The sequence below is a fragment of the Sander lucioperca genome, chromosome 17 (genome assembly GCF_008315115.2).
Source record: "Sander lucioperca isolate FBNREF2018 chromosome 17, SLUC_FBN_1.2, whole genome shotgun sequence".
NCBI classification, from domain to species: Eukaryota; Metazoa; Chordata; class Actinopteri; order Perciformes; family Percidae; genus Sander; species Sander lucioperca.
In genome coordinates, this window is record NC_050189.1 from 16,487,976 (window position 1) to 16,500,786 (window position 12,811).

Below are 12,811 nucleotides of genomic sequence, written 5' to 3' on the forward strand. Positions count from 1 at the left end.
ATGCCCCCTGTGCTCTCATGCCCAGCAGGTCTGCCAAGACGGCTTTTTTAGACTTGAGGTCTTCAAAACAGCCTCGATTTCCTGTGGACTCTGCAGAACTCTGCAGGTCCACTATAGTTATCTCCAGATCGTTCATAGACTTGGCAATGTCTCGAGAAACATTGAGAGTGTACTGCTGACAAAGCTGCCTGATTTCAACCTTACCAATGTCCCACCACTGCCTCAGTGAACTAAAATCTCTCCTTCTGTCTCTAAAAACTTTCCAAAAAAAAATAAAAACATCCCTAAAATGTGCATCTAAAAGCAAAGCCGTGTTAAAATGCCAATACGCAGATCTGGGTTTTATATTGGCGATGTAAACATCACAATACACACATGAATGATCAGAAAAACCGACAGGCAATATAGTACACCCTTTAAAAACATTAAAATGGTGCTTAAAACAATAAAACCTGTCTAGCCTAGCCATAGTTAACCGGTTGTCTCTGCTGTGGACCCATGTGTACTGTCTCTGCTGTGCATGGCGGTCTCTCCATACATCTGAGAGACTATGTGTCTCCATCAGCCGCTGCATGGCTCTTTTAGAAGCAGCATGTGGTTCGTTATGATTCCGATCCAAATCATCATCATGTGTACAGTTAAAATCCCCTCCTAAAAATAAAAACTCCTCTGGTTCACACTCACTTAAAACCGTACTGAGCTCATCTAAAAAAAGAACTCTATCAGGTCCTGAGTTTGGAGCGTATACATTTATAAAAACCAGATTAAAAACTTCATACTGGGCTCTGACTACTAAGAGTCGGCCCTTTATTCTTTCGTCTACAGTATGAGACTTTGGTAGAAAGTTTCTTGCCAATAGGACTGCCACTCCTAACTCCTAACCTAACACCACCTCCCCATCCCATTCCCTCCTCCAGTCTGTCTCATTTAAAGTCTCACTGTGCATTTCTTGCAACATTGCAATATTAACTCCTTTAAGTTTTAAAAACTCAAAAAGGCAAGCCCTCTTCTTCACATCTCTGCCACCATTTATATTAAGAGTGGAGATTTTAAAATTACTCATCATGTCAGATGTGAGGAAAGACACTCAAAAAAACGACACAAAAATTAAGACCAACAACAAACGGACAGTCTGACATTCTCTCACTTTCTCCATCATTTAAAAGCTCTAGTTTGATCCTCAGAACCAGTTTCTTTAAACGGAAAAACTCCGGTAGAGTGAAGCCTCCCTCACCTCTCAGATTCATCTGAGCTCGTATTGAGATCAGTAAAACACTTTTGCTCTCAAAATAGTCTTCAAGGTTTACATTTTTACTATTTTTAGTTTTCTGGAGGAACTGTCTTATTTGTTGTACCTGGTACAGTTCTCCTTGTACTGACCCCACAGAGACCTGGGAGTCAGTCAGAGGCTGACTGACTACAGTACAGTCCTCTTCTTCCTCATCTTCCTCAATATCTAACTCCTCTTTATCTTCCTCCTCCACCTCACCCTCCTCCACCTCTTCCCCCTCCTCCTCCTCCCCTTCCTCCCCCTCTCTCACTGCCATTTTTTTGGCCTGAGAGCCCCTATTCCTGAGGTCCTTTTTTTTCCTTTTCCTTGCAGACAATTTTAGAACTTTGTGATTTTCACCCAAAACAACCTCCTCCCTCCTCTCTGCGTCAGCTGCTGCGCCTGCAGGGACAGGTAGCTCAGCCTCAGCTGATTCATCCATCTCACCTGTCTGCTCCCTACACACATCCTCACCCAATTTTTTTTCTTTTTCCATTTCTTCACCCACAACACTTTTCTTTCCTGCCTCACACACACTTCCCTCACCCTCCCCTCCCACTTCATTCACACAAACACCCAGTGTATGTACATTACTCACCCCGTGTGTCTGGTCGGGCACGGCATCATCATGCTGCTGTGCAGCGCGCGGAGTGGTCATCGGCCGCTCGGACCCCGCAGCCGGCCCCGGCTCACCCGGTTCCCCCGGGGGAGCGGGGGCTCCCGGTCCGGGAGGATTCGGATCACCTTGTCTCGGGCAGGCCCTCACCGTGTGTCCCACCTCTCCACAACCAAAACATTTCATCTCTGACGACATTGCAAAAATCACATATTCATAATCATCTACTTTAACATGGAAACGGAGGTTTAACTCCTCGTTCCGATGGTTCAGTATCATATAGAGCTGTCTGCGGTGAGACACGACGTGCTTCAGCAACGGAGATTTACATCCAGACAGGATCTTTTTAACGGGGGAGACTATCTTCCCGTGTCTGGACAACTCTCTGCTGAGGAAGCCATCAGAGATGAACGGTGGGACGTTTGACAGGACTACCTTTGTAGCTGGTTGTGTCAGTGTTAGCACCTGAACAAACATTTCGCTCACGGTGATGCCTGCCTCGATGACTTGGTTCACCTTGTCCTCCTGGTCCAGGAAGATGACCACGGCGCCGTTCATCCGAGCGGCCGACATAATACTACCGTGCCCGACCTTTTTCCCCCACAGCTAAACTAATGTCCTCCACGCTACATGGGAAACTAGGAGAGATCTTAATGCCATGTTTCCTGGTGAGCGTGGAGAACCCCTCTCCATTCACCATGGCGGCTGCACACGCCGACCGGCGAGACGCCGGCAGGAGACAAATCCACCCAAATAAACCAAACTAACCACCAAAAAGTACTATAAATTAAATATAAAGTGACCTATACCATTAAACTAACCAAAACTAAATGAAATTATCAAAAACAACAAAAAGAAAAGTAAGAAAAACTACAAACACTGCAGCTCACTCACACACACTCACACACTCAGCTCCGACTCAGAGAGAGAGAGAGAGAGAGAGAGAGACAGAGGGAGAGACAGAGAGAGAGACTGAGAGAGAGAGAAAGAGAGAGAGAAAGAGAGAGAGAGAGAGACAGACTCAGAGACAGAGAGACAGACAGAGAGAGAGAGACAGAGAGAGACATACAGAGAGAGAGACAAAGAGACAGACAGAGAAAGAGAGAGAGAGAGAGAGAGAGAGAGAGAGAGAGAGAGAGAGAGAAAACAGAATCAGAATCAGAATCAGAAAGGGCTTTATTGCCAAGTACGTTGCACATACGAGGAATTTGTCATGGTGTTGTTGGAGCATGTCACACATACAAATATAAGAAGGATAAAAAGAATATGAACAATATAAGTACAAACATATACACACAGTATGTATTAATAATGATAAAATAAATTTAAATAAATAGTAAAATAAGTTAAACAGTAGTAAAAAGGAAAAAGGAACGCTACAGCAGAGTAGGTACAGTGGCATGAGAGGTGGGGTGTGGAGAGAGTCAGGATGGATTCCGGGCCTTGTTAGTAAGGCTAGTGGCGGAGGGGAAAAAACTGTTTATGTGGCGTGAGGTTTTGGTCCTGATGGACCTCAGCCTCCTGCCAGAGGGGAGTGGCTCAAAGAGCTTGTGTCCGGGGTGGGAGGGGTCAGCCACAATCTTACCAGCACGCTTCAGAGTCCTGGTGGTGTATAGGTCCTGGAGCGGCGGCAGATTGCAGCCAATCACCTTCTCAGCTGACCGAATGACACGCTGCAGCCTGCCCTTGTCCTTGGCAGTGGCAGCAGCGTACCAGATGGTGATGGAGGATGTGAGGATGGACTCAATGATGGCTGTGTAGAAGTGCACCATCATTGTCTTTGGCAGATTGAATTTCTTCAGCTGCCGCAGGAAGTACATCCTCTGTTGTGCTTTCTTCACAAGGGAGCTGATGTTCAGCTCCCACTTGAGGTCTTGGGAGATGGTAGTTCCCAGGAAGCGGAAAGACGCCACAGTGTCAATTGTGGAGCCACAGAGGGTGATGGGGGCAGGTGAGACTGGGTTCTTTCTGAAGTCCACAACCATCTCCACTGTCTTTAGAGCGTTGAGCTCTAGGTTGTTTTGCTTGCACCAGGTCACCAGGTGGTCAGCCTCCCACCTGTAGGCGGACTCGTCTCCATCAGAGATGAGTCCGATGAGGGAGGTGTCGTCCGCAAACTTCAGAAGCTTGACAGACTGGTGACTGGAGGTGCAGCTGTTGGTGTACAGGGAGAAGAGCAGAGGAGAAAGAACGCAGCCCTGGGGCGATCCGGTGCTGATGGTCTGTGAGTCGGAGACGTGTTTCCCCAGCTTCACATGCTGCTTCCTGTCAGACAGGAAGTCAGTGATCCACCTGCAGTTGGAGTCAGGCACACCAAGCGGGGAGAGCTTCTCCTGAAGCAGAGCCGGGATGATGGTGTTGAAGGCAGAGCTGAAGTCCACAAACAGGATCCTGGCGTAGGTTCCTGTGGAGTCCAGGTGCCGGAGGATGTAGTGGAGGGCCAAATTGACTGCATCATCTACAGACCTATTGGCTCTGTAGGCAAACTGCAGGGGGTCCAGGAGGGGGTCGGTGATGGCTTTGAGGTGTGAAAGCACAAGGCGCTCAAAGGACTTCATAACCACAGAGGTCAGGGCGACGGGTCTGAAGTCATTAAGTCCTGTGGTCCTTGGCTTCTTGGGGACAGGGATTATGGATGAGGTCTTGAAGCAGGCTGGCACGTGACATGTCTCCAGTGAGGTGTTAAAAATGTCTGTGAACACTGGAGACAGCTGGTCAGCGCAGTGCTTCAAGCTGGATGGGGAGACAGCATCCGTTCCAGCAGCTTTCCTGGGATTCTGTCTCCTAAAGAGTCTGTTGACGTCCCTCTCGTGAATGGAGAGAGTAGTCACTGAGGTGGGAGGGGGGGTGGAGGTGGAGGGGACCTTTAAGGAGGGCATTGGTGGGGGGGCCCAGGACCCTGCTGAGGTGGGGGAGGTGGAGGTGATGCACAGTGGCTGTAGCTGTAGGGAGGTGTCGTGGGGGATGGTGTCAGGACTGTCCTTTTGTCTTTCAAATCGACAGTAGAACTCGTTCAGGTCGTTGGTTAGGTGTCGGTCATTGAAGGAGTGGGGGGTTTTAGGCTTGAAGTTGGTGATCTGCCTAAGTCCTTTCCAGACAGTCGCAGAGTCATTAGCTGAGAACTGGCATTGGAGCTTCTCAGAGTACCGATGTTTAGCCTCCTTCACTGCCTTGCTAAATTTGTACTTTGACTCTTTAAATCTGTCTTTGTCCCCACTCCTGAATGCCTCTTCCTTAGCCAGACTTAACCTTCTGAGTTTGGCTGTGAACCAGGGTTTGTCGTTGTTGTAACTCACCCTGGTGCTTGATGGAACACAGCAGTCCTCACAGAAGCTGATGTATGACGTCACAGCCTCTGTGTACTCATCCAGACTCTTGGTAGCAGTCCTGAACACATCCCAGTCAGTACAATCCAAACACGACTGGAGATCCTCCACAGCCTCACTGGTCCACTTCCTTGATGTCCTCGCTACAGGTTTGCAGAGCTTTAGTTTCTGCCTGTAGGCGGGGATCAGGTGGACCATGACGTGGTCAGAGTGTCCCAGTGCAGCACGGGGGACGGCGTGATAAGCATCCCTGACTGTGGTGTAACAGTGATCCAGAATGTTCTCTCTGGTCGGGCATTTAATATGTTGTCTATATTTAGGGAGTTCATGAGTGAGGTTCCCTTTATTAAAGTCACCAAGGACAATAACTAGGGAGTCCGGGTTGGTCCGCTCCACACACAGTATCTGGTCGGCAAGCATGCGCTGCGCGTCCTGCACGTTGGCCTGCGGTGAGATGTAAACACTGACCAGAATGAATGAATGGAACTCACGGGGTGAATAAAAAGGCTTACAGTTTATGGTGAAATACTCCAGGTCAGGAGAACAATACTGCTGGATCACTGTCACGTCGTTGCACCAACCGCTGTTGATGTAGAAACAGATTCCTCCACCTTTAGTTTTGCCAGAGAGGTCCGTGTCTCTGTCCGCTCTGAAAAGCTGGAAGCCTGCCAGCTGCAGCGCAGAGTCCGGTATTATTCCACAGAGCCACGTCTCCGTGAAGCACAAAACAGCAGATGAAGAAAAGTCCCTGTTTCCCCCCAACAGCAGTTGTAATTCCTCCACTTTGTTGGGCAGAGAGCGCACGTTAGAGAGGAATATTCCAGGTAACAGTGTGCGTGATCCTCGCTGACGGAGATGCACCAGCGCACTGGCCCGTTTCCCTCTCCTCCGGCGTTTCGCTTTGTGAGCAAAGGTGAGCGCACCTTTGACCAGAATGTCCAAAATTTCCAGTGAAGGGAGAAGAAAAGTGGGAAATAAGTCTGATGGTGTTGTTCCCCTGAAGTTCACGAGCTCTTCACTTGTGAATGAGATACGGGTACCATCGCAAGAAACAAAGTTAAAACACAAAACAAAACAAAACAGAGCGCTCCAACACACCGTGTCGCCATTCTGCTGCGCCATCTTTACTATCTAACAAAGATCGAAACTCACAAAGATCGAAACTCACACGCTCCGTAGACTCACTCAGCACTCACACTCACACATCCAGAGAGAGAGAGAGAGAGAGAGAGAGAGAGAGAGAGAGAGAGAGAGAGCGAGAGCGAGAGCGAGAGAGAGAGAGAGAAGTTGTGTAGTATGATCATTAACTAATTGAACATTTCAGCAGAGGTGATCATTTCCATCCAGGTTTAGTAGCTTGACGTTTAGAGATCAGACTATAAAGAGAGGTAAAGAGATGTGAGAACATTGTGAAGTTCTGATCTAATTAACAGTCAGTCTGTTAATTAATAAACCATCAGCTGTGTTAGATGATAATCTGCTGCTGTGTTGTGTCTCCTTCTCTCCGTCAGATTCCTGTCAACTCACACTGGACACAAACACAGTGAACAGATACCTCAAACTGTCTGACAACAACAAGAAGGTAACATTAGTGGAGGAGGAGCATCCATATCCTGATCATCCAGAGAGGTTTGACATCTGGCCTCAGCTGCTGTGTAGAGATGGTCTGACTGGTCGCTGTTACTGGGAGGTTGAGACGAGAGGAGATGTTAATATATCAGTTAGTTACAGAGGAATCAGGAGGAGAGGACACAGTAGAGACTGTATGTTTGGATGTAATGATCAGTCCTGGAGTCTGATCTGCTCTGATGTTGCTTACTCTGTCTGTCACAATAACAGAGAAACATCCATCTCCTCCTCCTCTGTCTCTGGTAGAGTAGCAGTGTATGTGGACTGTCCTGCTGGCTCTCTGTCCTTCTACTCAGTCTCCTCTGACTCACTGATCCACCTCCACACCTTCAACACCACATTCACTCAGCCTCTCTATCCTGGGTTTGGGATCTGGCCTGGTTCCTCAGTGTCTCTGAGTCCTCTGAGCTACAATCATCCAGGAGACTCGGGAGAGAAGCTGCTTTCAGCTAGATGGGAGGATCCACACTGCAGTCTGGACACTCTAAGGTATAAACAGACAGCAGTGCTCACTGTTGGTTCACAGTGTGTACCAGCAGCCCTGGTGATAACAGTGGAGACAGTAACTGATGTGCTGAGAATCTCGTCCTTCCTTTTCATAAGTTACATTCTTATTGGAGCACTTTTAGGACATCTCAAATAATTTTTGTTAATCTTTGTCCTTAGAAACCTGAGATGTTTAATATATTTTAAAGATGAGAGATGGGGAAGCTTCTGAATGTTCATTCTGACTTCCTGTTTCTTCCTCCAGGCTGGATCATGGTGGAGAGCAGAGGCTGAAACCTGATCTGAGGAAGTGTGAGTGTGCTTTCACTTTGATTCATTAAAACAAGGCTCAACATCTTACAGTAGGATTAGTATTGTCTTAGTATTTCTTTTCGATTGCTATCAAGCATCAGTTAAAACGGAAGTCACATTGTCAAAACTATTCACACAGAGAAACAGAAATCACAAACTGTGAATCATGTTTCATTGCTTTAACACAAAATGCAGTCAATGACCACATTTTCCAAAATCCTTGAACTCTTTTCTCATGCAGACTCCACCACAAGCAGAACACTTTATTTCTGCAGCACATTGATCAAATGCTAAGACTTGTAATTGTTATTTTTTATTTACTTTTCATTTACAGCATAAGTTGATTTGTTATTGAATGTATGGTTATGTCATGTGTTAACTGTGTTTAATGTCCATATTCAATCTGGTATAATGTATTAGTAATAGAGAATAGAGAGACACAGAGAGAGAGAGACAGAGAGAGAGAGAGAGAGAGAGAGAGAGAGAGAGAGAAAGAGAGAGAGAGACAGACAGACAGACAGACAGAGAGAGACAGAGACAGACTGAGAGTGAGAGAGAGACAGAGAGAGAGAGAGAGAGAGAGAGAGAGAGAGAGAGAGAGAGAAAGAGAGAGACAGACAGACAGACAGAGAGAGACAGAGACAGACTGAGAGAGAGAGAGAGACAGAGAGAGACAGACAGACAGAGAGAGATTTAGATTTTTGAAAGCAGCTTTATTTGCCGCACATTTTCATTCTATTTCATGGCTCAATAAATTAGCGTCCCGCGTGTGGCGCTTTGTTTCCCGGGGATGGCGTCCCTGCGTGAGGCGTTTTGTCCAGCGTGTTACTGTGGCGCGTCCCCTGTCCCCCGTGGCTGTCTCCCGGCGTGTAAGACGCCCTTTCCCCGTAAGGTTTTTCCTTAATCCAACCTCCACCATCCCGTTATTGTGGCGCGTCCCCAGCGCGTCCCCAGCGGGGCGCCTCGCAGGCGACTCCCAGCTTATGGAGCGTGCTGTTCGGCCGCCTCCCGGCGTCCTTTCCCCGAGAAAATAACGTGACATTTACACGTATAAAACGAGAAAAACGTCTCCTTAACACGAATCAATAGATTAAGAATAACGTGACATTTACACAAACTGCTGTGAGACTGTGTTGCTCTCCTTCAGTTTACTCTACCTTCTCATTTAGTCATTTACTTCAGTTTACTCTACCTTCTCATCTAGTCCTCTCCTTCATGGGTTTATTTCACGTTTTTTTAGGGCTGTCAAAATAACGCGTTAATTTCGATTAATTAATGCCAAACATTTACTTGTAAAAATCTTCTTCCTGCCAACCCTGGCTACCGAAAACTGGAGCCACTGATATGTCTGCGCTTCTCTCTGATGCTCTGAAAGCAGACAGGCAACACAAACACCGCTGCACGTGACGCGACAGCAGCTAACGTTAGCCTACCGCTAGCTAGTTAACACTACACTCGACAGCAGCTAACGTTAGCCTACCGCTAGCTAGTTAACACTACACTCGACAGCAGCTAACGTTAGCCTACCGCTAGCTAGTAGCTGGATTAAACATGGTTACAATGCTGACAGCAAATGCTAAACGGTGTAAAGTTTGACTGTGTTTTACTTTAGAGGATTCAACACCAGGACGGAAAAACACAGACGGTGCGTTCAATGAAACTGGTAAACTACAGCCTTGTGGTGCATTTGAAGTTATTGTAAATGTCCTTTTCCCATCTGGTGTCTGTTTTTGTCGTTCAACAGCAATTTACTAGTGAAATAAGTTATTGTTATAGTTATTACATTATTATAAAATCATTTAATTTTGACCATATGGCCTTAGCAATAAACAAGCCGTTCTTTAATGTCACCGACTGTTGTTTAGTACCCTTTTTTTACTTTCTTAAAAAGTATCGGTTCAGGCACCGTTAATTATGTATGCGATTAATTTCGATTAATTAATCAAAGAGTATGTAATTAATTAGATTAAATTCTTGACAGCCCTAGTTTTTTTGTTTTTTTCTTTTGTTTTTGCTTTTGTCTTTGTTTTCTTTCTAACATTTGACACTAGTGATTTTAATGTATATTGATATACTGATTGTGATTATGTATGTATTTCTTCTCACATTATTATCTTTGATGCTTTGGCAATATTGTTATTTCTGACATTCATGCCAATAAAGCAATTTACAGAGACGTAGAGACAGAGAGCTAGAGAGAGAGAGAGAGAGAGAGAGAGAGAGAGAGAGAGAGAGAGAGAGAGAGAGAGAGAGAGATAGAGAGACTTTAAAGGAACTTTATTTTATCAATGTTCCATCTTGTTATCTATTTCCTGAGAAAAAATGAGTTGGTCTCCTTCAACAGAGCACAACACATCACCATGGGCCCAGATCACACTGATCCACATCCTTCATCTCTTTATAATAATTAAAGTCAATCCTGATTCTGGCTTTCACCATCCGACTAAACAGCAGATTCACATTAATATCAACAGAGTCATCCACCTTCCTCTTCCTGCTCACATACACAGCCATCTTTGATTGGCCCAAAATAAAGTTCAACAGCTGACATTTATGTTTAGCTAACTTCCTGTACCTGAACCCAAGGATGAACATGTGTTTGGAGAAAACCTCCCCTACCTTACTGAACAGTTTCTCCAGCAGCAAGAACAACGGCAGCAGGCACACACACTCAGAATAACACATGAATAACAATGAAACACAGTTTCTTTTTCATCACAATAAGGACATTTGTCACTAACCCCAGGACTAATGACAGACAGAAAGGCGTTGACTGCCACTATCCCGTGTAACACTCTCCACTGGAGGTCAGCTACTCTTTTAGTTAATGGTGGTTTATATAAACTCCTCCACGCAGGTTGGACATCAACCGCCAAACCCAGATGTCCTCGCCACGGTGTGTCCACCCGTTCATGGAGTTTACTCTTATGCTACACAGCACCATCATTTTATAAAAGGCATTTCCTTTTGCCTCATTCAGGTCTAAAGTGCAGTGCTTCACATCCAAAAAACAACCAACATAATTATCAAGACTGGGACGTACACATAAACTAGGGAAGGAATCATTAGATCGAGTTGTAATCAGACCACCATGATATTCCTCCAACATTATGGAGTCATGTCCAGACAGATAGTGCTTCCAGTGGTCCAACAGTTTTGAGATTGTTCTGACTGATCTCACACCCAGAACAGCTGCCAAAGCAGCAGCATTGTTTAGTTTAGGTCCAGCGATATCCACCACCGTGCCCAGCGTGAGCACCCGTGCTCTGCAGAACACGTCCGAAATAGCAGAACCAGCCCAGCAGGGGTAATCCAACTGGTGTCCGTACACCACCGGTTCCTGTAGCAGCCAGTGTAGGGAGTCACCTTGCACCCGTCTCTCCTTGGTCAACAGCTTCCACACTGTAAACACGCCACGATAGAAAGGAGGCAAAGCCTGGAAACTCAGCGTCCTTACATCCATCAGGAACAGAGAATCTCTTAGTCCAAAACCCTTAAAGTCTTTCAGCACCCAATGGGCCAGAGGTCTCCAGACCAGGTCTTTAGGGCCAAACAGCAGTCTCTGGAGGAACTGCAGGAGGAAAGCAGCACCCCTGCTGGCCAAATGAACAAGTCCTTGTCCTCCCTCTTCCTTGGGAAGAATGAGAATAGCCTGGAGAATCCAGTGCAGCTTATCCCAAAAAAAATTAACCAAAACAGATTGAATTTTTACAAATAAATTAGAAGGGGGATCCACACAAGAGAGTTTATTCCACAGAGAAGAGGACAGCAGATTGTTAATAACAAGTGTCCTCCCTCTATAGGACATGCTCGGTAAGAGCCACTTTCATTTCTTTAATCGGCCTTCTATTTTTTCCAAAGCATTATCCCAGTTTTTTTGCATCACACACTCCTCACCTAGAAATAAACCCAAATACTTCACCCCTCCTTTCTTTGGAGAGATAGAGTGCTCTGTAGCTGATCTCCCACCACCAGAGCCACACTCTTAGCCCAATTAACGTTAGCATAAGAGATACAATTAAAAATACTTACATTCTCTACCAAAGTGTCGATATCTGTTTGCTTGTTCAAAACAACCATGACATCGTCAGCATAAGCTGATATTTTAACAGCTGAAGCACACCCAGGAAAATACACACCTGAAAGATCATTCCTGAGTTTATGGAGCAGAGGCTCAATAGCGAGGGAATAAAGCATCCCCGACAGAGAGCACCCCTGCCGTACCCCTCTCTGCACATTAAAAGGTGCAGCCAAACCACCATTAACCTTCAATATACTCGCAATGTCTCGGTCCAGGACCTGAATCTGAGCTATGAAACCTGGGCTGAAGCCAAAAGCACTGAGCGTTTGCCACAAATACTGATGTTCAACCCGGTCAAAAGCCTTTTCCTGGTCTATGGAAATAAGACCAGTATCCATACCCAGTGCCGAAACATGCCGAATTAAAGTGATATTATCACTCATTAACCTGCCGGGCACACAGTAAGTCTGGTCGACATGAACCACTTCATCCATTGCCTCCCGAAGCCGAGAAGCGAGAGCTTTGAACAGGATCTTATAGTCCCCACACAGCAGCAGGGTAATGACTGCCCTTCTGCAGCTCAGCGGCAGGCATCCTCTGTTCAAGCTGTCCTGAAAGACTTCCAGCAGATCTTCACCAATTACTGTCCAGAAGGTCTTATAGAAATCCACAGGCAGCCCGTCGATGCCTGGTGCCTTACCGTTCCCCAGACTCATCAGAGCAACATAGAGTTCATTCAGTGACAGTAGATCTTCCAGCACCGTGTTGTTGTCAGCACCCACCTGAGGAAGCCCAGCATAAAAAGACGCAGTTGACTCAGCATCTCCCATGTACTCCTCTCTGAACAGGTCTTTGTAGAACGAGGTGGCAAATCTCCTGATCTCAGGGGTTCCTGTGATTGTATCTCCATCTTCAGAGCATAGCGAATGGATGATCTTTCTTTGACCATTCTTACGCTCCAGACCAAAGAAAAACTGCGAGGGGGCATCCATCTGGGAAGTGTTCATGAAGCGGCAGCGGACCAGAGCCCCCTGTGGGGTGATGCCCAACAGGTTGGCTAAAGCAGCCTTTTAGACTTTAAGAGCTTCAACATGCCCTTGATTTCCTGTGGAATCCACCAAATCCTGTAATTCCACTACTTCAATCTCTAG

The 12,811-nt window shown here is 46.2% G+C and overlaps 1 protein-coding gene and 1 long non-coding RNA gene across 2 annotated transcripts in view; one reads left to right on the top strand and one right to left on the bottom strand.

Moving 5' to 3' along the window:
• LOC116060283 (NACHT, LRR and PYD domains-containing protein 12-like) overlaps nucleotides 1–8,019 on the top strand; it is a 50,830-nt gene extending 42,811 nt beyond the window's left edge. The window contains exons 13-14 of the mRNA XM_035993514.1: nucleotides 6,724–7,330; nucleotides 7,593–8,019. Of these exons, the coding sequence (XP_035849407.1) occupies nucleotides 6,724–7,330; nucleotides 7,593–7,668 (683 nt within the window). The 3' untranslated portion in view covers nucleotides 7,669–8,019. The remainder of the gene's footprint in view (nucleotides 1–6,723; nucleotides 7,331–7,592) is intronic.
• LOC118493509 lies at nucleotides 1,405–10,320 on the bottom strand. The gene is made up of 4 exons (XR_004895459.1): nucleotides 10,215–10,320; nucleotides 8,769–8,775; nucleotides 4,552–4,555; nucleotides 1,405–1,417 (listed from the first exon to the last, which is right to left on the bottom strand). It is a non-coding gene; the product is annotated as an uncharacterized LOC118493509 (long non-coding RNA).
• Between the last annotated feature and the right edge of the window lie 2,491 nt (nucleotides 10,321–12,811).